Below are 22,178 nucleotides of genomic sequence, written 5' to 3'. Positions count from 1 at the left end.
ACAGACTGCGAACTGGGATGTCAGTAAAGAGAACCTGATCTAACATGGGTTTAAGATGCTCATCAGTTGCTTAAAAGCAATCATTGTTATGAAGATTTTGTATGAAGTGGTAGTTGCTGTAGGTAGCTGGGGTGGAAATTGTCAGCCCAGACTTGTCATCTTTCTGTTTCCAGCTGTTCCCATTAATTCTCATCATAATTATTGGTCGTTTTTACTGAATTTATGAAATTCCTCCCTGTGCGTGTATCTGACACACTCCTTTTCAAGTCGCTGATTCTCAATGGAGTAGGCAAAGGCCTATGTGGCAGTTCTGATTAGTGGGGATATCACACAGCATGTCTCTAGGGCAAATTTTTTTGACGTGCTAGCATTCTCACTGATGTCCCGAGACACTGGAATTTTCTGCCATTGGGGATCAAGGTGAACCCAAGTCTTGACCCTTTTGGGGATTGGCGCAAGACGTGTCTCTTTTCACAGCCCCTGCCCCACATTAACACAGCTTCAGAATGACTTTGCCATTGCTTCTTGGAAGGGAATAGCCAAGAATGAGCATGCTCAAGATAGTGTGTATATATTGAGGGAGGGATCTTAAAGGCATCTGCCTTGCTCCGCAAGCATAGTGTAAAGTTAAGCAGGAAAGCTGAAGTGTGTGTGTGTGTGTGTGAGACACACACACACACACACACAGGTTTTTAAAAAATAATGTACCACTTGAGGCAGGGGTAGGCATTTACAACTCTTCCACTGTGATACTTTTTACTCACTGCCTCCTGGAAAGAACTTCCTCTGGACTAGGGGTTTCAACAAGAGATCCATAGCTATCTGCTCTGCGAAGGCATGTGGACTGATGTGAATGGAATGTACAGCCTGTCTCAAGAAAGAGAAGGCTCCTTTTAGCACTTGGAGCTAATTGTGTGTGTATTTGTCTAGATGAGGGGGATATGGCTGCAGCCAATGCCAGCAATGGCCCAGAAGAGTCTGAGAATGAAGAAGATGGATATGATATCCCCAAACCGCCTTTACCAATTGCCATAGCTCGTCGCACACTGTCTGATATCTCCAATGCCACGTCTGCCTTCAGCCGAATGTCTCTGGATTATGATCCCATCACAGGTGAACACCCTTACCTCCTGATTTTACAGTGGTATCTGATACTTTGGTACACATCTTTGAAGCTTCTCCATCAATAACTCGATATTGCCTTTATGCTACAGAAGAATCCGTTCTGTATTACAGAGGTGCTCCAGTCCTGAGGGGTTAGATCTTAATTTGTTGATTTAGATCTTAATATGTGCTGCACTAGTCATTTATACCATTTGGTGTTTGGATTAGCAGTTGGCAAAACCCACCATATTGACCTGGTCATCAAGAATACTCCTCTATGGAAATTAGGTTTACCTGTAGCACTCACTGGCAGGGGAGGTAAGACACAGACTATAGCTGGACTTAAAACTGAGCTTTCTGATGTTATTGCCCCTAAAGACATTGGTAACTCTGCAGCCAAAGGCAGTAAGAAAGACCAATCTTCGATCTTCTGTGCTAGGTCAGACTCTTGGGTATAGTTCCTTGCCAGCAGATGGAGCTAGTGTTCTGAAACTGTTTGGTGATATCCACCCTGTAGAGAGAAGGGACTTGCTGGTTGTTTCTGTCTCCAGCCAGTAGGAATAGTGCTGTCCTGGCTAACACAGACTTGCGAAGAGAAAATCAAGGCTCACTCTGTCAAAAAATCCTGTTTGAGCCTGGGACTTCTCGTTCTGCAACTATCTAGTCACTTCTGATGGAGGCACTGACCACCTTGGGGTTATGTCTTGCATCTTCTGGGGCTACTCTAGTGAGGAGTTCAGCATGCCTGATTCACCCCAGGAATCAAAGGCTACTCCCAGAGGAAGAGGATGTGGCAAGGGGCTCAGAGGGAGAAGTAGGAAACGGTGCTTCCTGCTCCCAAGCCCTCTAACCTAGCAGAGACTCTAAGCAAAGAGCAGCTCAAAGTAATACCTTTCCTCTCAGATTCTCCAGGCAGCGCCTTCCAGAGGGTGTCTTCCTTGCCTTGATTAGTGCCTTCCAGGTCTTTGCCTGGAAGTCTCAGATTCCAGCTTTCCTTCCTGCAGAGCCTCCAAGAACTTTTCCCTGAGCTGCTCTGCAGACTTCCAGCTCCCACTCCCTCAGGATGCTCTCCCCCAGCCCTGGGAAAAGCAGCAGGACTTGAATAGGTTTGCCACACATGCCCTTCCCTGCACCTCCTCTCATTACTCCACAGTGTTCATAGAACACCATGGGTGGGATAAAAGAGGAGCAGAATCTGCCATCTTTGTTTCCAGCTGTGCCACTGACTCACTGTGTAGCCATGGGGTTAAGGGACTTCCTGTCTCTGTGCCTCAGTTTCCCCATCTGTAAAGTGAAGATAATGGTACTGTCCTTCCTTTGTAAAGTGCCTTGAGATCTACAGATGAAAAGTGCTTTAGGAGGGCTAAGTATTATGATTTTGGGAGTTTTTGTTGCTGTCTGAATCATGGGGTATTGGCTCTTGTCAGAGGCTGGCTACTAGGTGGGATGGACCATTATGGCAATGCCTGTGCTCGATGTCCTGTACCATAGAACATAGCTTCCTTTACACTTGTAAGAAGACTACATACCCATGGCTACTGTTTCAGCGTGACCTGCTGTCTCTGACACATGATCCAGCTTATGGTGAACTACCTATTTCTAAGGCAAATTGTGGAGGGAGTTCCTGTTCAGAATTGTACGAAAGGCTTTTTGGTTATTTTTAAACTTCTTGTTTTTCCTGGAAGATGAGCGAGTTGAACTGCATGTTGGTGGATGCGGCAGCTTCAGTGAATTTGTTGCCTGTTGTGCTTTTGATATGTTTTCCAGAGAGCCTGCATCATGGTGACTGCTTCCTTCCTGACACCAGTGCTGCAGGGCTGGCTTCTTAGAACTAGATTGTTTGGGAGTTCTTACTCTAAGGACTTGTACACGTTGCAGACGTTCATCCTCTTGGAAAATGCCATCTTCAGGCACCTAAGGGGTTACCCTGAAAGGCAAATCAAACTTTCTTAAGATGTTCAACATTCATGTTGAAAAGTTTCCAGTGATTTGAAAAGTAGGACAGAATGTTTTCTACAGCTGTCAGAGGTTAAAATGAGAAGACAACTGTAAGGAACCTGGGATAGTAAACCATGATATCTGAAGAGGTACTGTTACTAGACACTGGGCAGATTTCCACAGGTAAATCAGTGACTGGTGTTTTTGTTACCTTTTCACAAGAGGATACAACATGTGGTCCTTGGGAAGGTAGACGCTGGAATAATTCATTGTGAGGAAAGGCCGAAGAGGCTGAGTTTGTTGATCTGCTATAGCAGGGTTACTGTTACTAGGTAGGGTACCCTTCCACCGGACCTATTGCAGAGGGAGCGGGGGATGTGGTGGTGAAGTGCAAAAGCAAGAGCAGACCTGGCCCTGAGACCAGAATGGCCGGGTCTCAGTAGAAAAGAGCGGTGCCTGATAAATTAGGTAATATGTGAGTGGTTAAACAGGAGTTTTTCCCAAGCCTTAGAAACACATTGGGATGTTTAGTGAAACCTTTTGCATATGCATTGTTTTTCCAGACCTCTCTTTTACTCTCATTTTGATATCTGAGGTTTGCTCACACAGACTTACCCAAACAGCTCCCATTTGCTTGATCTTGTTTCTATAAGCAAAACCAGTAGGGTTTACTAATTATTTATTAAACCTCTGTAACCATTTTTGTGCATCAGGGAAGAGGAGATGAGATAAACTGAAGTTGAAAGGACAGGCTGGCTGAGAAAAGTGGCTTGTGGTCCAGTGCTACTACAGTGTTCTAAAGCTGCCTGTTAATGCAACAAGCACTTGTTATCTTCCAAAATAACACAGTTGTTTCTCCCTCTAGGTTCTTCCGATGGCTCTCAAGTTCCAGAAAGGCCGCCGAAGCCCTTACCGCGGAGGATAAACTCTGAACGGAAAGCCGGGAGTTGTCAGCAGGGTGGCGCTGGCGGTGGCACCAGCACATCGCCCCAGCTTTCCAGTGAGATTGAGAACCTTATGAGCCAGGGATACTCATATCAGGATATTCAGAAAGCACTGGTCATTGCACATAACAATATTGAAATGGCCAAGAATATTCTCCGGGAATTTGTCTCCATTTCCTCCCCTGCACACGTGGCCACATAGCACATCACCTCCCTGCCTACAACTTCAGTGGACCAACTGCCTGGGCAGCCCACAGCCCAGCTGCAACCGCAAGGAGGAAGGGGTTCCTTGAGAGACTTTGTGCTGAATTCAGCCCTGCCTCTTAAGAGAATCAGTTATCAGGTTTCTGTGGTTCCAGATTTCAAAGCAATGGAATGAAACCAAGCGGATAGATGTGTATACAGCGTGTGTCTTGGCATCGTTTTGGAGTCCTTCACCCCCGCCTCTTGTTTGGGAGTACAGATTTGTTTCAAAGGGCATTGGTAGAAATTGATATCATGACAAGTGATTCCAGAGCTGATGCTCTGGGGGTGGGGGAGTGTTTTGTGCTGTGAATTCTAACTGAATGCTCTGAAAATGTCTCCAGGTTGATGTGGTGTGTCCTGTGGTTCATGGTACTAGATTGGGACTTGTTCACTGCTGTGTGTTTTGGCTCAGGCTTTTTAGAGCAGTCTGTAGGTGGCCCTCTGCTGGGAATACATAGGAGATAGGAAGAAATGATTAGATTGCTTCCGTTTACTGTGGCATTTCTCCTGTACCCATAATGACTGCTCACAATTTAAGTCCTCCCCTTTAGCCGGGATGCAAGTGTGACTGGCAGCAGTCAGGTATTTTTAACTCCTTAGTGCTGGGAGATGGATTTCTCTCACCATGGATCGCATTGCCGGCACTGGATTCCAGGGAGTTAGGTTGAACTTTGGAGGAAGGGGGGGGGGGGGGGGAGGAGAGGGGAGGCGTGTCTTTTGGAGAGGGTAGGCATGGAGAACTGGCTGCTGTTTATCCTTTTAGCCCAGAGCATTCTGTGCTTCAGTGCTTCAACTTGCTTACAGCTGTGCTGGACTTGAGCAGCTACCACTGGATATTCCCATGCACTCTTTCTATAGGAATGTTGCATCTGGTAAATATGATGATTTATTTATCTAAATTGCATGGCGGCTATAGCACACTAGTGGCCTTCACACATTCCATCCTCTCCTTTAGAGAGCGCTTGTGGGAGCCACTCACCTGTGTGCCAGGTTTTTGTGGACTAGGTAGGTGCAACCGATGTATCTCATCAGTATCGTGTCTGCTTTGTAGTAAAAATGCAACAAAATTCTCTATGAAGCTGTCTGCCACAATAATATGGGGCTTGCTTTCCCTTTCTTACACCAGGGAAGTGTCAGAGCTTGTGTCAGACAGGAGAGCAGAGGAAATTGTGTAGTTGTGAAACAGTCAAACTGGACTTTAAAAGTTGGTGTTCAACTATTATTTTGGAAAAACCTGACTTGCTAGTATCCTGCTTAGTCAATCCCTTTCAATTTGTGTCGCTTTGGTGTTTACGAAGTGACTGATTCCGTCAGAGAGGAATTAAATCAAATAGAGATACAGAGACCATAGTCTGACAAATGGACAAAATGTGCATGTATTCAGTGCACATTAATTTTTCAGATTGTGCCTGCAATTATTTGGCTCGCTGTTGAATGTCAGTAGTATGAATGAACAGCATTCGTGACTAAATGAATATTTATGGCTTGAAATATCTGTACGGGGGTGCGAGACTGTTTGTTGTAGTTCATCCCTTGACAGAATCTGGTAATCAGATCAGCACCCCGAAATTGACAGAGAGACTTTACCAAGAGTAATAGCAAATGTTACAGAAGGGAACAAAGTACTAGATTCTCATTTTAAGTGGAACATAATGATTCTCTCTGAATCTACAGCCTTATCGTTGTAAGTGCAGTGGGATCCAGGTGACATAAACGCAGGGACTGTCCTCTTTCCTCCCTTCTTTGGTAAAGAAAATATTGTCTGGAATGCTAGGGAGAGCAACTCTTTGGGCAGTACAGTCACTGCCCATCAGTATTGCTTCTGTTTCATTGCCAGAGGTATAATTTGCAAACACAGCCTGATGCTGTGGTTTGCGTTGGTGCGAGCTGTGGGAGATGCTGACTGTTCACTGTAACAGTGCAAAGTCAAGTCGTGTGACTTCAGCGTGAGTTTCATGTGCATCACTGAGGGCAGAGTCCAGCCCTAGTGAAGTTTTGAGCTGTAGAGAGAAGGGTGATGGTCTGCCCTCCATGGAATATACCTTTTCTCCTGTTCCTCTGCCTACGCACATGACAGACAGCAACTAACATGTCATGTCTTGTTGTTTGTGTGAAATGCTGTGACACCAATACATAGCAGGCCCTGGTCAGCATGTCTTTCCGACCTTGTTGAAAAGCAGGTCTCGTGCAGGAACAGCTGAGGTTGGTACAGGGGCAGCTCTATTCTCTTATTACATCTGCATGACACAGTGGTAGTTTTGAATCCTGACCAAGCAATTTCTGGAGTATCCAAATCATTTCCTGGTCTGTGTTTGTTCAAAATGTGCTTCAGAAGCAAATAGCGACCCTTCTGATGTGAAGACTACTCTTTTCTACCCCTTCTTGGTATCTGTCTCCAAAGCTGCCACTAACACGTTGGTTTTGCAGCCATTTCGCTTATAACTTTCTCTGCCAGGTCAGCCTGGATGTTTCAGTGTGCCCGGTGGCTGTATTTTCAACAGGGTGGTAGTGTTTCTGCCGTTGCTGCAGAGCAGTTAAATTTAACCAGCTAAAAAGCCTTAACCTCTTGTCCTGCCATGCAGAGCGCATGTTGTTCAAAGTAGCAGTGTGCTATTCCTTGTGGACAGTCCATTTTCACAGGCTCGTCCTGTTGCTAATTAGATCATGCCTAGCAAAGCTTTGACAGACCTCTTTTCAGGGGAGGTTCATTGCCTGTGGACACCATTCCAGGATTAGAGATTTGAAGGCAATCCTTGTGGTGTGGATCTCTGACGTTGTTTTTATGCATGTGTCCTTTCTGCCCACTGTTTGTGTCTTAAACTTATCTGAGAAACTTAAGTGGCTTTTTCTCCTTGAACACGTGAATGTTTGTTACAGTCTGTGAGTGTTGCCGAAGCATAGCCAAGCCAACGGCGCTTCCTGAGGTTGTTCTCTGTGGAGTAAAGTCAAGCACCTTGTGGTGTATTTTCCATGCTGCTTTTCTTTTGCAGAGGTAACCTTATGATTGCCCCATCCCACCCCTGTGTCTTTATTCCAAAAGCTCAACTTCTTATTTTACTTTAAAAGAAAGAAATGGGGGGGGGGAAAAAAAAAAAAAGCCAAATGTCTAGTGCCTTTCTTAAGGGAATGCTGCATCTCCAGGCTGGATCCGAGTACCCTCTTGTGAAAACGTAGAGCCTCAACTAGACTAGCTTTACAGATGCCTGTGAGTGCAACTGCTTTGAAGGGGACGGAAGGGGGGGTGGGCGGGAGGAGAGAGAGAGAGAGAGAGAGATGGGCAAGAGTTGCTTCAAAGATGACCCTGTGTTTTGTAGCATTTCAACTGTGGAGGTTTCTTACCTTATCCCTGTTACTAACAGTGACTTGTCTGGATTGGTGCTGTAATAAGCTTGGTGTGAAGACAGTAGAATTGTAATACAGGATTCTTTTTGCTTTTAACAAAACCAATCAGAGTTCTGGTCATAAAAATGCTGTTTGTCCCCCACCTCTCACCCCAGGAAACAAAGCAAGCAAAATACAGTGCAGTGAGAGAGGAGTTTCACCAAGTGACCATCGGCAGGTAGCTGTGGCTGCAGATGTGTGTCCCCCATTCCGAGTTTCCAGCCACTCCCTCCCAATTGTATGGGAATCTACAAGACAACCAATTCCCCAGGAGGGCGGTAACAGCCATGCTGTGACTCCTCTAGCTGGAGAAATCTGCCTGCTGACCTGCACTTGTCTTGTTCCTCTCCGCAGGTGCTGCAGATTTAAGCATTAAGCACTTAGTGCCTCTCTGCTGGTTTGCAGTGGCTTTTGCTTTCTTTGTCAACACAGCTTTCCCCATGTGTCCCTAACTGCTACCCAAATCCCAGGGCAGCTGGCTAGGTTTGGGGAACCGCACATTGCTTTATGCACTAAGACTCTGTACATCTTTCCAGCTAATCTCGGGGCAGAGTAATTGCTGTACATGTGCATTTGAGCTGACTAAAGACAAAAATGCAATTCTTGTGGCTTTTTTTGATGTGCCCCAGTTTAAAATCAGAGCAGGAAACAAGAACATTATTATTTTTTAAATTCCTAATATAAATCCTTTTTTTTTTTTTTTTTTAAATTCATGGTGGGGGAGGAAGAGTAGCTTTATTTCTCTTGAATAATGAATACCAATTTATATAATATCAGTGTTAAAATGTTGAGATTTTCACAAAATATTTTAAGAAGTATAATAGTGTCATTAATATAAAACAAATTTATATTCGCAGTATTTAATCCTTTCAGACCTGTAAAGAATAAGAAAAACAGAAGGTAAATATTCTTACAGAAAGTAGCTGAGCTTTAAGGTTCATTTGATTTAAAGTCCTCATTTTGTTTTGCAAATACATGGTTAATGTTTAGAAGTTATACTAATGTTATTTATTAATTTTTTTCAGTCTTGTATGCAGCCCACTAAACAGCTTTTTTGTTTTGAATTTCATGCACCTGTGTCAGTTTTAAAAAAGAAAAAAATACAAAACAAAACAAAGTTTTATTTTTAAATAAATTTCCTTTGTTGTAGCATATCAGTGAGGTGGTCTTAATGTGATTCATGGAAAGCACTGCTCTTGAAACTCTCACAAGCATGTTCTATGTAACAGGGATGCACATTAAAAGCTGAAAACTACTGACTGGGTGTTCTTACCAACCAAAGGAACTGATAAAAAGGTACCTGAGACCTTTTAAAGGTTATTTGGTACATCCTAATACAAACTGGTTGTATTAGGGTGGACAGCTAAGGCCTGGTCTACACTAGAAAAGATATACCCGTATAACTGTGTCTGTTACAGATGGATTTTCCCCCCACTGGCATAGTTATACCAGTACACACCCTAGTGTGGATGAAGTTATACTGGTACAGATGCTCCCCGGGTTACGCAAATCCAGAACGGAACGCTTTCTGTAAGTCGGGGAGTGTCTGTATATGGTGTATTTTGCTTCCTGAACTGGAGTATGGTATAAACACTTATACCAGTATAGCTGCATCCACACTAGGGGTTTTTTCAGCGTCAGTCATACCAGTGTAGTTAAACCGGCAAAACGCTAGTGTAGACAAGCCTTGAGATGCCGTAAGTTTGTCTTAAACTGCACAGCCCTACTGAGTGAGGATTGCTCCTCATTCACAGATCTTTGGTCTCCTGCTAACACATGGGTTGTTAACACTGCCTCTTCTGAGCAAAGGTGGGAAATATAGGAAAAAGGACCTGTCGCCAGCTGCTGGGATTCTAGGAAAGCATGTGCTTCAAGAGACAAATGAGAAATTCCTCGCTTGAGTTGAGGGGGGAGGGGGACATGACGAACTCTTGACCTCTTATGAGAGATGACGGTCAATAGATCTTTCCTGAAACACTTCTGTCTGCTTCCTCTATAGCAGCAGCACAACTAGGGAGGTAAGTCGGGGTGGGCAAACTAGGGCCCATTGGCCACATCTGGCCTGTCAGACCTTTTAGTCCGGCCTTCGAACTCCTGTCGGGGAGCAAGGTCGGGGGCTTGTCCCGCTCCGCATGGCTCCTGGAAGCAGTGGCATGGCGGGCATGTCCCCCCTCCAGATTCCTATGCGTAGGGGCAGCCAGGGGGCTCGGCACGCTGCCCCTGCCCCAAGCGCCGGCTCTGCAGCTCCCGTTGGCCTGGAGCCAGAGGGGGGATATGCCACTGCTTCCGGGAGCTGCTTGAGGTAAGTGCCAGCTGGAGCCTTCTCCTCTGGCCACCTTCTGCACCCCAATCCTTTGCCCCCCAATCCCTCTCCCCCCCGAACCCCTTGGTCTCAGTCCAGAGCACTCTCCTGCACCCCAAGCCCCTCAGCCCCACCCCAGAGTCTGCACCCCCAGCCAGAGCCCTCACTCTCCCCCTGCCCCAGCCCGGAGCCCCCTCCCACACCCTGAACTCCTCATTTCTAGCCCCATCCCCAGCCAGAGCCCGCACCCCAACCCCCAATTTCATGAGCATTGATGGCCTTGCATACAATTTCCATATCCAGATGTGGCCCTCGGGCCAAAGTTTGCCCACCCGTGTGAGGTGGATATAAACCAAATTCAGTCCAACAAACGAGAGCCCCAGTTCTTGTGTCGGAGGGCTGGTCTACATTGGGGGGGGATCGATCTAAGATACGCAACTTCAGCTACGCGAATAGCGTAGCTGAAGTCGAGGTATCTTAGATCGAATTACCTGGGGTCCACACGGCGCGGGATCGATGGCCGCGGCTCCCCCGTCGACTGTGCTACCGCTGCTCGCTCTGGTGGAGTTCCGGAGTTGACGGTGAGCGCGTTCGGGGATCGATATATCGCGTCTTAACGAGACGCGATATATCGATCCCGGATAAATCGATTGCTACCTGCCGATACGGCGGGTAGTGAAGACGTACCCTAAGTGGGAATGCAGTAATAGCGCCTGACCCAGTTGCAGGCATATATTATAAATGCAGTAGATGAATGAGGGGTGAAGAGAGGAGGAGGTGAAAGCACATGCGCTGAAGTCATGCATTGGACAGTCCAAGGGTACAGTCCACCCCTAGGGAATGTCACCACCCCTAATTTAGTTTCTCACTGCACCATTGTGAATTGAGACAAAGTACAGCCAGTCCTGGAAGTATTTTGGCTTTTTATTTTCACATATATAAAAAAAACCCTGCAGATATCAGACAAACTCTTAAATTTACACACAAACCAACAAAAATATATATATATAACAAAAGCTTTTGCTTCTGATATTTCTAGCTCACAAGTACAGCTCACCCTTTTTGTTAATGAGTTGGTTGCATCTGCTGCTGCAGAGAGTCTCATTAACCACTGGGGAAGTTGGGTGCATAGGGAAGGAGCCGCTATTGTTTTGCCCAGTGTTAATGTAAGGCTGTTTGTTGCTTAAGTGTTGGAGGAATGGAAAATAAATGGCTGGTTAAGTAGCAGCTATGGAGGGTGTATGCCTAGATGAAACAAGTTCTACAACTTGGTTTACTTCTCTAATAGGAATCGAGAAGGAAAAGCAAGGGGCTCATCTCCTCAGTGTTCGCCTGGGGGCGGGGGAGAGGTCCTAGGGCTGATGGAAGCAACAGCAGTCTATGCTTGCAGGCTGGGTGTTATCAGTGAGGTGGTGTTCTATTTGGTATCTCTGAGATAGCACCAGTTCAATATTCTGTGGGAGCTCAGTTCGGTCAGTTTCCCTTCTTGTTCACAGTTGTTACCTGTCGCCCCGGCCTAGGCCAGAGACTGGGATTTTAGTCAAGGATATGTAATGTTTTATCTAGTGAGAATACGTAAAAAAAAAAAAAGGCCCTAGAGAGGTGCCAATTTCTAAGCATGGCATAAAGCTTCTCTTCATCAGCCTTGACTTTAGACATGGTCGTCTGGAGGGCCTGCTCCTTTCAGCAGCGGTACAGCTTAATTAGAAATCTGCTCAGGGTAGCCACGTTCCTCAGGGAGGTGGCAGGTGAGAAACTCAGCTAAGCAATGCCACATCATGCAGCTTTAAAACTTTCATATGAGCGTACTGTTGGGTACAGTCCCTGCCGAAACCTCAGAACGACTGGGAGGCCCTGCTTTTTACTGCACATAGAACAGAGATCCTTTCCTTTCAGCTACTTGCTCTCAATAGAGTCACTGGGGAAAAACAAAATCAACTCTTCCAAGAATGGAGCGCTCTACCTGCATTTCACTGGTGCAAGTTGAGAGGCTGTGAATCTAAACCAGCAAAACAAAAACAGTTCAGGGAAAAGCTAAGAGAACTAACCATTTGGCATCCTACAATCCACCAGGTAAATTCCACCCCCTATCTGTAATTCATACTGTGCACCCATTGTTCAGAGACTTATCTGGATGCTGCTAATCTAATACGGGTTGTGGGGTTGGGGTTTTTTCAGTTGGAAGGAGCTCCAATTAAAAGCACAACTCTAGCCCCGACAAACCCAGACTGCCTAGCGCTCTAGCCTACTTTCAGGGGGGCAGGGGGGACTTATTTGCTGTGAATTTTAGGTAAAAGGCTTCTAGACTCCCTCCACCCCCCACACACAACTGGAACAATAAAAAGCTAACGGTAACATTCCTGATAAGGCCTTAAATTCTTCCACCTATCAGGGCAATGTGGATGTTTTTCAAGAATTGTTTTTTGGCCTCTGAAGCAGTAAGTTAGTCCAGATTTGCCGCTGCTAGCGTGGTATCTTTCAGATCCTTGGCTAGTGTAATGGCTAGGGCGGGGGGGGGGGGGGGGCGGTGAGGTATTCCTCCCTGCAGAGCAGTCTCAGCGCTGTGATGCATTTCAAGGTCTCTGGCCATGCTCCCGGGGAGCTGGAGCAGGGTTGGGAGGTGGCGATCCAGGAACAGGAAAGGTTTGAAGGAAAAAACACACGGCGGGTCCCTCACTCTAGTTCCTCAGATCGATGTATTTCTCTGCCTTTGGACAAGAAATAAGTCATTAGAGGTAATCAGAGTGCAGGTTCTCCCTCCCCCCACATGTGAAAACACCAGCTGCTCAGAGCCAACCCAGTGCAATGTTCCTGGGTAAGTGTGACTCCTTACACCGTTCTGTGGTTGAGTGATGTTCTGAAGGCTACCGGGGCGTGTGCTCTCATACGCCGATTTGCATTAAACAAAGGAACATGGGAGCTGAACTGGAACTGTCCAACTGGAAACCTCTGCATATTAAAACTCGACAAAGTGCTTTAGGATAAATGGCAGGAACAATCCTATATTGGTGGGGGGTGAGGGGGAAACTGCCTCTTTAATTACTTTTACCCTGTGGAGCAGCTTCCCCAGGAGAGAGGGAGAAAGCTCTCCTGCAGCAGAGCCCAGGAGTTAGGGCTGCTACCTTCTTTTCCTCCTCCTTGCAGACCCATGGCTTAGGACACCCCCTGCCCTGGTGTTCGTGGATCCCGTTATTAGGCACCTACCTAGCATCTAGGGAGTCTAGGTCCCTACCCGGGCTTTGCGGAGGCCAGAGATTCTCTAGCCTGGAACGCCTACACCCTTTAGCTCCGGGCCAGGCTGACCGCGAACGAAGAGGGGACAGGGAAGCCTAAGGGCCGGGATCTGTGCTTTCTCCTGGGAGCCAGGGGAAGTGGCCAAGTTCACGGGGAGAGCGCTGAGGAGCGGGAAGGGAAAGTTTAGAGCAGAAGGGAAAGCAGTTTCAACACCGCTACTTCCCACCAGCATGCAGCAACATATCCCCATCTCAGCCCCGGCGCTGACTGAGGTGAAATGAAAGCCTGGCACCACGAGGTCCCTCCACTTCCCTTATTTACTGCTGATGATGATGGATGATGAAGGCCCATGCAAGATCAGGGGTGCTGGGGACAGCAGTTGACAGCTGCTTCCCCAGCTCCAGAGGAGGCGTGCCCTCTGTGTGAACGGCAGGGCAGACACACCCCTGTGCCCGTCAAGCATCACTGCTGTTCCTGGCCAGAGGCTGCAAAGGGCCAGCCCAGCCCCCGGAAGGTAATTGCATGGAGAGCTGTCCTACCTGGTCACCTGCAGGTCTCTTCTCGCCGTTGGCACCCTGCAGAAGCCCCGCCTCTTCGGGAAGTTTATCTGACTTAACTTCAACTACAATCTCGTCTTTACGGGCATCTGGCCTGGTGCTAGTGGGAGGGAGGTGACAGTTTTCAGACACGTTTGAGGTACCTGAGTGCCTACGGGCTGAAGCGTGGGAGTCCAGGCCCTTGGGCTGATTCCTACAGGCTCCCAGAGGGCAGAAGGAAAAGGAGTCGGAGTAAAATCAAACTACAGGCTGAGGGAAGCTTTCAACGACTCCAGCCTCTGCCAGTAGGAGGTGCTGTAGGGAAAGGGGCAGGAGCCCTGGGATAGCAGCCACGCTCAGTGCTGCTGGAGTGTGGGGATCGGAGCTACTCTGGTCACACACGGCATGGCTGGCTGATGGGAAATTCAGCTGTGGCTCCCTACAGCGCCTGCTTCGGGAGGCTGGGCCGGGAGCCTTTGCTGCGGGGAAGCTCTTGGCTACTCTACATCCAGGCCCCACCCCCAGCATGAGAACGGCCGTGAGGCATCCTAGCCCTTCCGGGGGTGGTGGGGGGAGAGCAAGGCGCCTGAATGGGATGAGATGGGAAGCGTGAATGATTCGGTGCGTCTTTGAGCCAAGCCCTCGCTAGCTGGGAGGCGCGAGCGCTGCGGGCGCGAGCTATGCTTACATGTCCTGCTTCCCGGTGCGATTGCAGGGGATCTTGCCTTTCTTGTGCAGGAAGTAGAGCACGGCGCCGAGCACGGCGATCACTAGGATGCACACGATGACCGCCACGATGATCACGCCCTTGCTCTCCTGGGTCTTTTGCTCTGCTCGCAACAGACAGGTGCCGTTACTGCCTGACCCCACGGCTTCCCCGAGAGAGGCCCGTCGCCTTCCACTCGCGGCAGTAGTAGGCAGCACGCTTACCTCTCCCCAGGCTGCATCGGAAGTGCACTGAAGGATAGGGGTAGGATGGGTAGCGGGGGAGGCACCAGGAAGAGACGGGGATGCATGCAGCACAGTTAGCACAATGCACCGTGGGGACCTCGGGTTCTGTTCCTAGCCCCGCTGCTGGCGGGAATAATATGGATGTTTGTAACTGTGCTGTGTATTAGGTGGTAACTCCAGTGATGGGAGATCCCCTCCCGTTGACGGAGGTCGTGTCTTCACTGGCGCACAGCCGTTGTGCCGCAGGGTAGTGTGTCAACAAGCCGTCAGTGACTTCGGGTCCTAAGGCTCCAGGCGACTTGGCCTCCTACGTGCTTAAGCCACTTCTGGAAATGAGCCTTAGGCACATTTCACCCATGGTCTAAAACCTCGGTCGGCTTCGAAACGCTCCACTGACATGGAAGCACTTCTTATCCAAATACCGGCTTTCCGGCTCTAATTTAGACCTCCCTCTGCAGCATCTGCCCCCCAGTGCCAAGGACTGAGGGCATGAGAGCCCAGCTGAGTGAAGGCCAAAGAGTGGGGTGGAAACTAGGGGAAGAGTGGCCGGAAAGAGTCACATTCTAGTGCCCGTTTCTGGGGTGTAACGGGAGGGCCGCACTCTGCAAACAGTGCGGGGGACACAGCCATCAACACAGCTGTAGGCAGAGGGGAAGGCTTGGGAGTAGGTGCCTGGAGGGCGCAAGAAGCGGTGCGAAGCGCTCACACAATGAAAGCAGGCCGGGGGGCTCAGGAAGGGACCAGCTGGGAGGCAGGGGCTGCTGTGGGTTACTGACCTTTCTTGATGGGTTCCGCTAGAATGGCAATAAAGAATGGAGAGAGAGCGCTGAATGAAGCCCATCCCTCCCCGGGGTGGGAAGGCGCTGGACAGACCTTCACCCCATTGGCTCTGGGACTTAACCGCCCACCCCCATGCCCCAGGGCAGCTCAGAGGGTCTGAAGTTTAGATCTAGGTGCCCATGGCATCTCTCCATACCAGGGCACCAAGGGGTGACTCGAAGGGATGTGGCTGCTATTCCCCATCCACCCCCATCTTCAAGGGGCCTGGGCAGCACTGCTTGGCCATTCTGGGCGCTCAGTCTCATCCCTGCCCCTCCACAGGGGTGCTTAATGTGTGGGTGAGATCGCCTCCCTTCGACCACGGCCAGGACCATTGTTCAGCACTGTCCCTGGGGGCACTTACCGGTAGTGTTGCCAATAGGAGGAGACATCGTCGTTGTTCCTGTAATGAAGACAGACACAGGCTGGTTGATTTGCTTCCTCCCCTCTCTCTCTGCGGAGCTGGGAGTGAAGGGTGCCCCCAGCAGCATCCCAACCCAGCGCGCTCCTCTGCACTAGCTAGAGGGAGACTCCAGCCTTGGACCATCTGTCGGTGCAGAGTGTCATTGAAACGCCAGGGGCTGGAGCGGGCTAGCATTCCCTACCCCTATGCACGCCCCCGGGCAGCTTTGCAGACATGCTCACTGGCTTCCCCCAGCCAGTTACAGATTCACCCGTGTGCACAATCCTCTCCTGCCACAGGGAGCCAGGTCTAACCTGGCCAAAGGGGTTGAGGGGAGGAACGAACGAGATGATGAATCATCTTTTCGACCTCCGCTTTCTAGGACCTAAATGTCCAATACAGATGCCTCTAACGAATCGTGCTGAGAACGGATCACGCAGCGCGCGCTGCAGCCGGGCTTACTCTCCAGCCCAGAGAGACGTGGGGAAGAAACGTGCAGGAGACTTTGCATTTGGAAATTATCAGCCGGCACATGGGGAAGGTCAATGAGTGTTAAGTGAACTCAAGCTGCCCTCCCTGAAGCCAGGCCAACGGCCATCGGAATTCCCCTCCGCCCTTTGGCAGCTCAGATCGGAGAGCTGCGTGCATTCAGCATCCTACCTGCTGATTTGAAGGACACAAATAAGCATTGACTGCTCGGTCTTCCCCATAGCCCTGCTTTTGCATTATCAACAGTGCCGTTAACTAAGTTCCGACTGCCGAGTCTCTGCTGTTAGTCGTGCCTGGGCTCCAATCAAAGCCAGCAGCTCTTTGATTCCAAGGTGAACTTGCAAATTAGGAAAATCACCATTTTACCTTTTCGAGTAGAACTGAGCTTTATATCTTACAGTGCAGTCTGTCACCTCTCCTGCTTAGCTCAGCCTTTGGAGTGAGGCAATCAAGGAAATATTGTAACCCCTTCGGGGCGGGGAATGTCACTTTGTGCAGCACCTAGCACGCTGGGGCCCCGATTCTGGTTTGTGGCGCACAGCAGCTCCAGTAATAACCTATGGAGGCTTTGTAAACACTAGCCCTAGAATTCACATTTTGCCCTTATGGAAGAATTTGTGGGTGGGCACGTCATACCCTGCAAAGTGGACTTGGCGTTTAGATTTGTAATTCACAGGGAGTTGAACCCCGAGCAAATGGTTAAGAACCAACACGTTCTTCCATCCGTGCAGCAAGAGACCAGGGAAATAGATGAATCCTACCACTGAAGAAAGAGATTCTCTCCGCACATCTCTTCACAAAGGTGAGTTCTCTTCAAGTGAACACAGCTATGAGTTAGAACTCCTTGTTGCTCAAAAGTAAGTAGGTACCCCGTGGGTTTGTGCCACAATCACAGTACTTTTCCTACTAGTTGTAAATAGAGAGTAAGTGGCCCTCCCTGTTCTGGTATTAATGATCTCTTTTCTATGTACGTTTAGGCTCACTGCAGAGAGAAAAACTGACTTTTACAAAGAGAGTTCCTCCATTGGCAATTCGGGTCTTGTCAATCCTGTTTTCCCTGGACCGGTCTCTCCTAACTGGCTATGTTCGGCGACCAGTGACACTGGAATAAGGCTCCCAATCGGACGTTGGAGCACGTGAGTAGTCAAAGGGAATACTCGTGTACTAAGAACCAGATCTTGGGAGGTGCGGCGTATCCTCAACTCCCATTGACATCAACCTGAGTAGAGGATGCTCAGCACCTGACAGGATTAGGCCTTGACAGAAAGAGGAAGAGATTATTATTAAGACTTGAAAAATGACAGAGACGCTCAGAACGTCCTCAGCAAAATCAGACCAAGCCAGACCGGCTACTCCCGAAATGTCTCAAGTGGAACCACTAGCTTGGACAGGGGCACATGGGTGCTGTCTGTCTTTCTCCATCACGGCTTTTCTCTCCAAAAATATTTGGGGTGGAATTTTCTGATTTTTGAAAATTCGAGGGACCCAGCAGGTAGAAACGCTTTCATTTTATGTGCCCTGTCACTTCTTTCTCCAAAAATCAAAACTTTGTTTAAAAAGATTTTTTTGAGATGGCTGATATTTTGACAAAACATATATTACTTTTTTTTTTTTTTTTTTTTTTTTTTTTTGGTACCAGCTCTGATCCTAAAGAAGGGCCCAATTCTCATTTAGGCAGAGTTCCATTTATACCCTACCAGTGCTGCATGAATGACTATCAGGCCTGGAGAATGCAAAGCCCCTTTGCAGATCCCCTATTCTATCCATCTCGTCACAGGCAGGCTGAGATCTATTGGGGTTGTGTGGGCCCATGCATTGAAGGCTACATGACTGGGGTCTGATGCTCTTGGTATAGTATGTATTTTGTTTCTAATCAGAAATTAAAAAAAAAATGATTAAGAAAACATGGTCTCCTTGTTTTGTGAATTAGAGCAGGAGGGGAGGACTCCAGTCTGGTCTGGAGTGAGAGAAGGGGATTTCCTTCATGGGGCACTTCCCCCGTCAATGTGGCCAGGAGACTTACTCCGCTTCAGCGTAATGTGATGACTGCTATTGCCAAGCTCATTAGTGGCTGTGCAGGTGACTCCTGACTGCAGCAGGTCTGGGGTGACCTGGACGGTCAAGTTGCTGATGACGCGGTGACGGTCTGTGTGGTTTTGGACCTGGGGGGAGATGGAAGAGAGTGAGGGATGCTGCTCAGGAGGGGAAGAAGTGATCACTAGCCCATGGGTTCCCAACCAGGGCCTACGACTGCCCTCCCTAGTTGTGGGTTTCCCCAAAAATATGTAACAGGAGACGCCTGAATGGAAGAGGTCAAGAACCGCGCCTAGCCCCCGGGTCCGTTCCCTGCGCCGCATCCAGCAGGTGGGTCTCACCTTTCCATTGATGCTCCACGTGATCTTGGGCTCAGGGAAGGCAGCAGCTTTGCACATCAGAGTCACCAGCTCGTTCGGTTGCACGGGCACCAGGGAATCCTTGGAACTGATCTGCGGCTTTGCTGCAGGGGAGGAAGAAACACAGAGCAGAGGGGTCAGTGTGGCCTGGGACAGATGGGACAATTTCCTGCCGTGTCCTTGGGAGACTGTATTGAAATAGGTTTATGTATCTTTGGGGGCCCATTGTAATTGATGAACGGTTTATGTCTTATTGTGGGCTGGGATTGTGTGGGGAGATGTGACAGCCGGGGGGTGGGGGGGGAGAGGAGGTGTTTCAGAGGACTAGACTGAACAATGGACCAGGCAAAAATGGAGTCTGGGTACAAAATGTGTTTAGTGCTTTTCCTGGGGGGGGAACCAAATTCCCCACCTCTGGTTGTTCAAAACTGCAGCCTTCTGAAGCTATGCCCTTCTGCTGATCACCTGGTTCACAAAGCCAAGATCAAAGGCCCAAGCCCTACAAAGGAATGACTGAGCTATTTATGGCTGTTTCGAATCTGAGACGCTAACCCTGGGTACGGATAGCTCGGTGGTTTGAGCATTGGTCTGCTAAACCCAGGGTTGTGAGTTCAATCCTTGAGGGGGCCATCTAGGGATCTGGGGCAAAAATCCATCTGGGGATTGGTCCTGTTGTGAGCAGGGGCTTGGACAAGATGACCTCCCGAGGTTCCTTCCAGCCCTGATATTCTATGATTCTATGAAAACCCAGTTGAGGGATTTGCAGAACCTCAGGCTGCAGGCGGGGGTGACCGCTGCAGGGAGGCTCTTTGCTTGTTTGTAATTGGTTTTCTCGGCTTTCACCTTAAGAATCAATGGGCTTGCTTAGAAAGAGCTGTGCGCAGACTTGTGACTACTGGCAATGACAGCTGTTCATAGCCTCCATCGAGGAAGTGAAGCACGGATGCTGCCCTGTTCCGGCAGCCTGGCTTGCTGGGAATAAACTGCAGCCTGGAAAAACTCCAGTCAGGAGGGAGAGAAATGTGAGTCTCTGCCCAAGAGAGGTGACAGCTGAGGAGCCAGGAGCCTAGAGTGGGTGCCCTCAAGGGCCCATGGAGGGGGAAATACAGGTGCAATTATCCAGGATTGGGACATGGCCTCCCTGCAGCCATCTGCCCAGGTGGGGGGAGATGCACCGCGCCCCCCAGGCACAGGGCACACTTGCATTTAACAGAGGAGTAAAGAAGTAGGGAGGCTGCATGTCTCTCTGCCAGCTCATTCCTCCCAGGCCCAGGGACTGGCAGGGCTCGGGTGGAAGCAGTCAGGTGGGGACTGCGTGAACCACCAGGGCAATTCCACGGGCTCCTTGCTGGATTCTCCCCCTCCCCCAGCCTGCGCAGGAAGGGGGTAGGGATACGGCGGTGGCTGGCTCTTACCGTGAACAGCGACGTACACTTGCTTGGCGCGGGAGAGGCCTGGCACCCCCGTCACAGCCACCTCGCAGCTGTAGTTGCCCGAAGATTCGAGGGTGACGTTGCTCAGTTTCAGTTGCTTTCCTGGCCCCAGCAGTTTCCCCTTCTGGAAAAAGAGACGAGCAGGCTAGTGTCCGACGGCCGCGGCCCCGCCTCTTGCCCGGGAGCAGCACGTGGCCGAGGGAGCAGCTGGGTCTTCCCAAGCTTTCCAGCTCCACTGTTGGGGGGCAGGGAGAGAATCTCAGCCCCTCGGGGTTAGCGGGCAGGGAATGTCCTGCCCCGGGGGAGTATTAATGAGGTTTCATCTAACTCTACAGGTCACTGGAGCACGGCCAAGGCCTTTCCTGCACGGTGCCCTGGTCCCGGCGTCACTGGAGCACTGTGCCATTGCCTGGGAGCAGCCATCCACATGGTCCATTACCTTTTCCTTCTTCCACCGGAACTCCAAGGGCCTGGAGCCTCTGGCGTCACAGGTCAGGGCTAAGACGTCTCCCTGCTGCAGCTGGATGGGCCCCTCGGGGGTGATCTTGAGCCCTTCGAGGTCTAGGGAGAGAGCAAGCGTGGGGATGAGACACGGCGCCCTTCGTGTGGCCAAAGGCTCGCTGACGCTGGTACAGAACAGAAGCTGGTTCCCAGGAGCCAGCCCGGAGCATTGACACAGGCCGGCTCTGGGTGGGGGCTGCCGGAAGCGGCCGTTCTCGAATGCCCCCTCCCCCTAGCTGGGGAACCACTCCTCCGGTCAGCTGGCATCATGGGGCCCTGAGTCGCCAGCCCATCAAGCTGGATGGGGGTGGGCAGCTGTGGAGCTCAATGGGAGAAGGGCTGGGATGGCCCAGGGCCCAGGGGAACCTCCCTGCCTCCCCCTCCGGCCCTCCCTTACAATTCACAGACAGGTTCACCCAGGTTTCCAGGTTCATCATGGAGTCGAGGTCGAAAGTCCGGCACAGGTACCGGCCGCTGTCCTCCTTCTTGACCTTCCGCAGGGTCAGCACCCCATTGCTGGCGGTTAGTTCTTTCTCCTCAGGCTGGGCACCCTCCTGAGGGGCACAAGGCAGACGGAGTGGGGGTATGTGGGCGCACACCTGGCTTGTGTTGCAGGGCCGGCTCTAGGATTTTTGCCGCCCAAAGCAAAAACAATTTTGTCCCCCCCGCCCCCCGTTCTTTAATTACCCCACCCCCGGCCCCGCCTCAACTCCGCCCCTTCCCCAAATCCCCAGCCCTGCCTCCTCCCCCCCAGGCTCTCAAGCCTAGGAGGGAGGGAGGGGGAGAAGCAGCGCCCACGCTGTGGCCACTTGGAGTCTCCCCCTCCCTCCCAGGTTTGAGAGCCTGGGAGGGAGGGGGAGACGCCGAGTGGCCGCGGCGCGGGCGCCGCTTCTCCCCCTCCCTCCCAGGCTCCCAAGTGTGTGGAACCTTCAGCCTCCCCCCCCCCCCCCCCCCCAGCGCAGGAAGGGTGAGGATCCCCGTGCACAGGGGAGAACAGAGACAGCCTGTGGGGAGCTCAGACAGGGACTGTCAGGCAGCCCCACATTCAAGGCACACTCTGTCAGCCCCTGGGCATCCAGAGCCTGCCTGCCCTGGCCTGCCGCCCCGTCCCTTTGCTCACCTGCACTTTCAGCAAGTTGTACTCGGGCGGGGGGTTCCCATCCCCCTCGCAGTGCAGCGTCACCTCGTCCCCTTCCCGCACCTGCGGCTGGGGAGAGTGTATCACCAGAGTCAGGTTCTCCGTGGAATCTGGGGTGCAGAGAGAGAGAGAGACATGAAGATCTTCGGCTCAGCTGGGACCGTGGGGCAGGCAGACCAGGGGGCCCATGAGAAACTAGCAAGTGGCAAACAGGAGAGCGGGAATCTGATAGACGCTCTGGCTGGAGAGCGCAGGGAAAACAGAGTTACTCCACCTATGTCTACGCTCAAGCTTCAGCATGAGGGGCTAGGACTTGAGCAGATGCCACATGTTGCAATGTACCTCCAGCAACACCTGGAGCTGGGG

At 50.3% G+C, this 22,178-nt stretch overlaps 2 protein-coding genes across 5 annotated transcripts in view; one reads left to right on the top strand and one right to left on the bottom strand.

The window, feature by feature from the left end:
- Window positions 1-18,360, top strand: part of CBL (Cbl proto-oncogene) — a 63,033-nt gene extending 44,673 nt beyond the window's left edge. The window contains exons 15-17 of one of the 2 annotated variants that reach the window (XR_008447175.1): window positions 931-1,113; window positions 3,908-5,104; window positions 17,325-18,360. Coding sequence is in view for 1 of the 2 variants with exons in the window: in XM_054049503.1 (XP_053905478.1) it covers window positions 931-1,113; window positions 3,908-4,188 (464 nt within the window). In the remaining variant the exon portion in view is untranslated. Of the gene's footprint in view, window positions 1-930; window positions 1,114-3,907; window positions 8,869-17,324 lie in introns of those variants that run through there. The other variant, XM_054049503.1, reaches the window with a different exon arrangement.
- Window positions 10,819-22,178, bottom strand: part of MCAM (melanoma cell adhesion molecule) — a 36,649-nt gene continuing 25,289 nt past the window's right edge. The window contains exons 7-17 of one of the 3 annotated variants that reach the window (XM_054049504.1): window positions 21,795-21,922; window positions 21,072-21,228; window positions 20,613-20,734; window positions 20,156-20,297; window positions 18,723-18,844; window positions 18,371-18,509; window positions 15,820-15,858; window positions 15,413-15,430; window positions 14,374-14,515; window positions 13,689-13,806; window positions 10,819-12,623 (exon numbers count right to left, since the gene is read on the bottom strand). In XM_054049504.1, the coding sequence (XP_053905479.1) occupies window positions 12,594-12,623; window positions 13,689-13,806; window positions 14,374-14,515; window positions 15,413-15,430; window positions 15,820-15,858; window positions 18,371-18,509; window positions 18,723-18,844; window positions 20,156-20,297; window positions 20,613-20,734; window positions 21,072-21,228; window positions 21,795-21,922 (1,157 nt within the window). In that variant the 3' untranslated portion in view covers window positions 10,819-12,593. The remainder of the gene's footprint in view (window positions 12,624-13,688; window positions 13,807-14,373; window positions 14,516-15,412; window positions 15,431-15,819; window positions 15,859-18,370; window positions 18,510-18,722; window positions 18,845-20,155; window positions 20,298-20,612; window positions 20,735-21,071; window positions 21,229-21,794; window positions 21,923-22,178) is intronic. The other 2 variants (XM_054049506.1, XM_054049505.1) reach the window with 2 other exon arrangements.

Source organism: Malaclemys terrapin, chromosome 15, assembly GCF_027887155.1.
Source record: "Malaclemys terrapin pileata isolate rMalTer1 chromosome 15, rMalTer1.hap1, whole genome shotgun sequence".
NCBI lineage: Eukaryota > Metazoa > Chordata > Testudines > Emydidae > Malaclemys > Malaclemys terrapin.
This window is presented reverse-complemented; position numbering and strand designations above follow the sequence as displayed.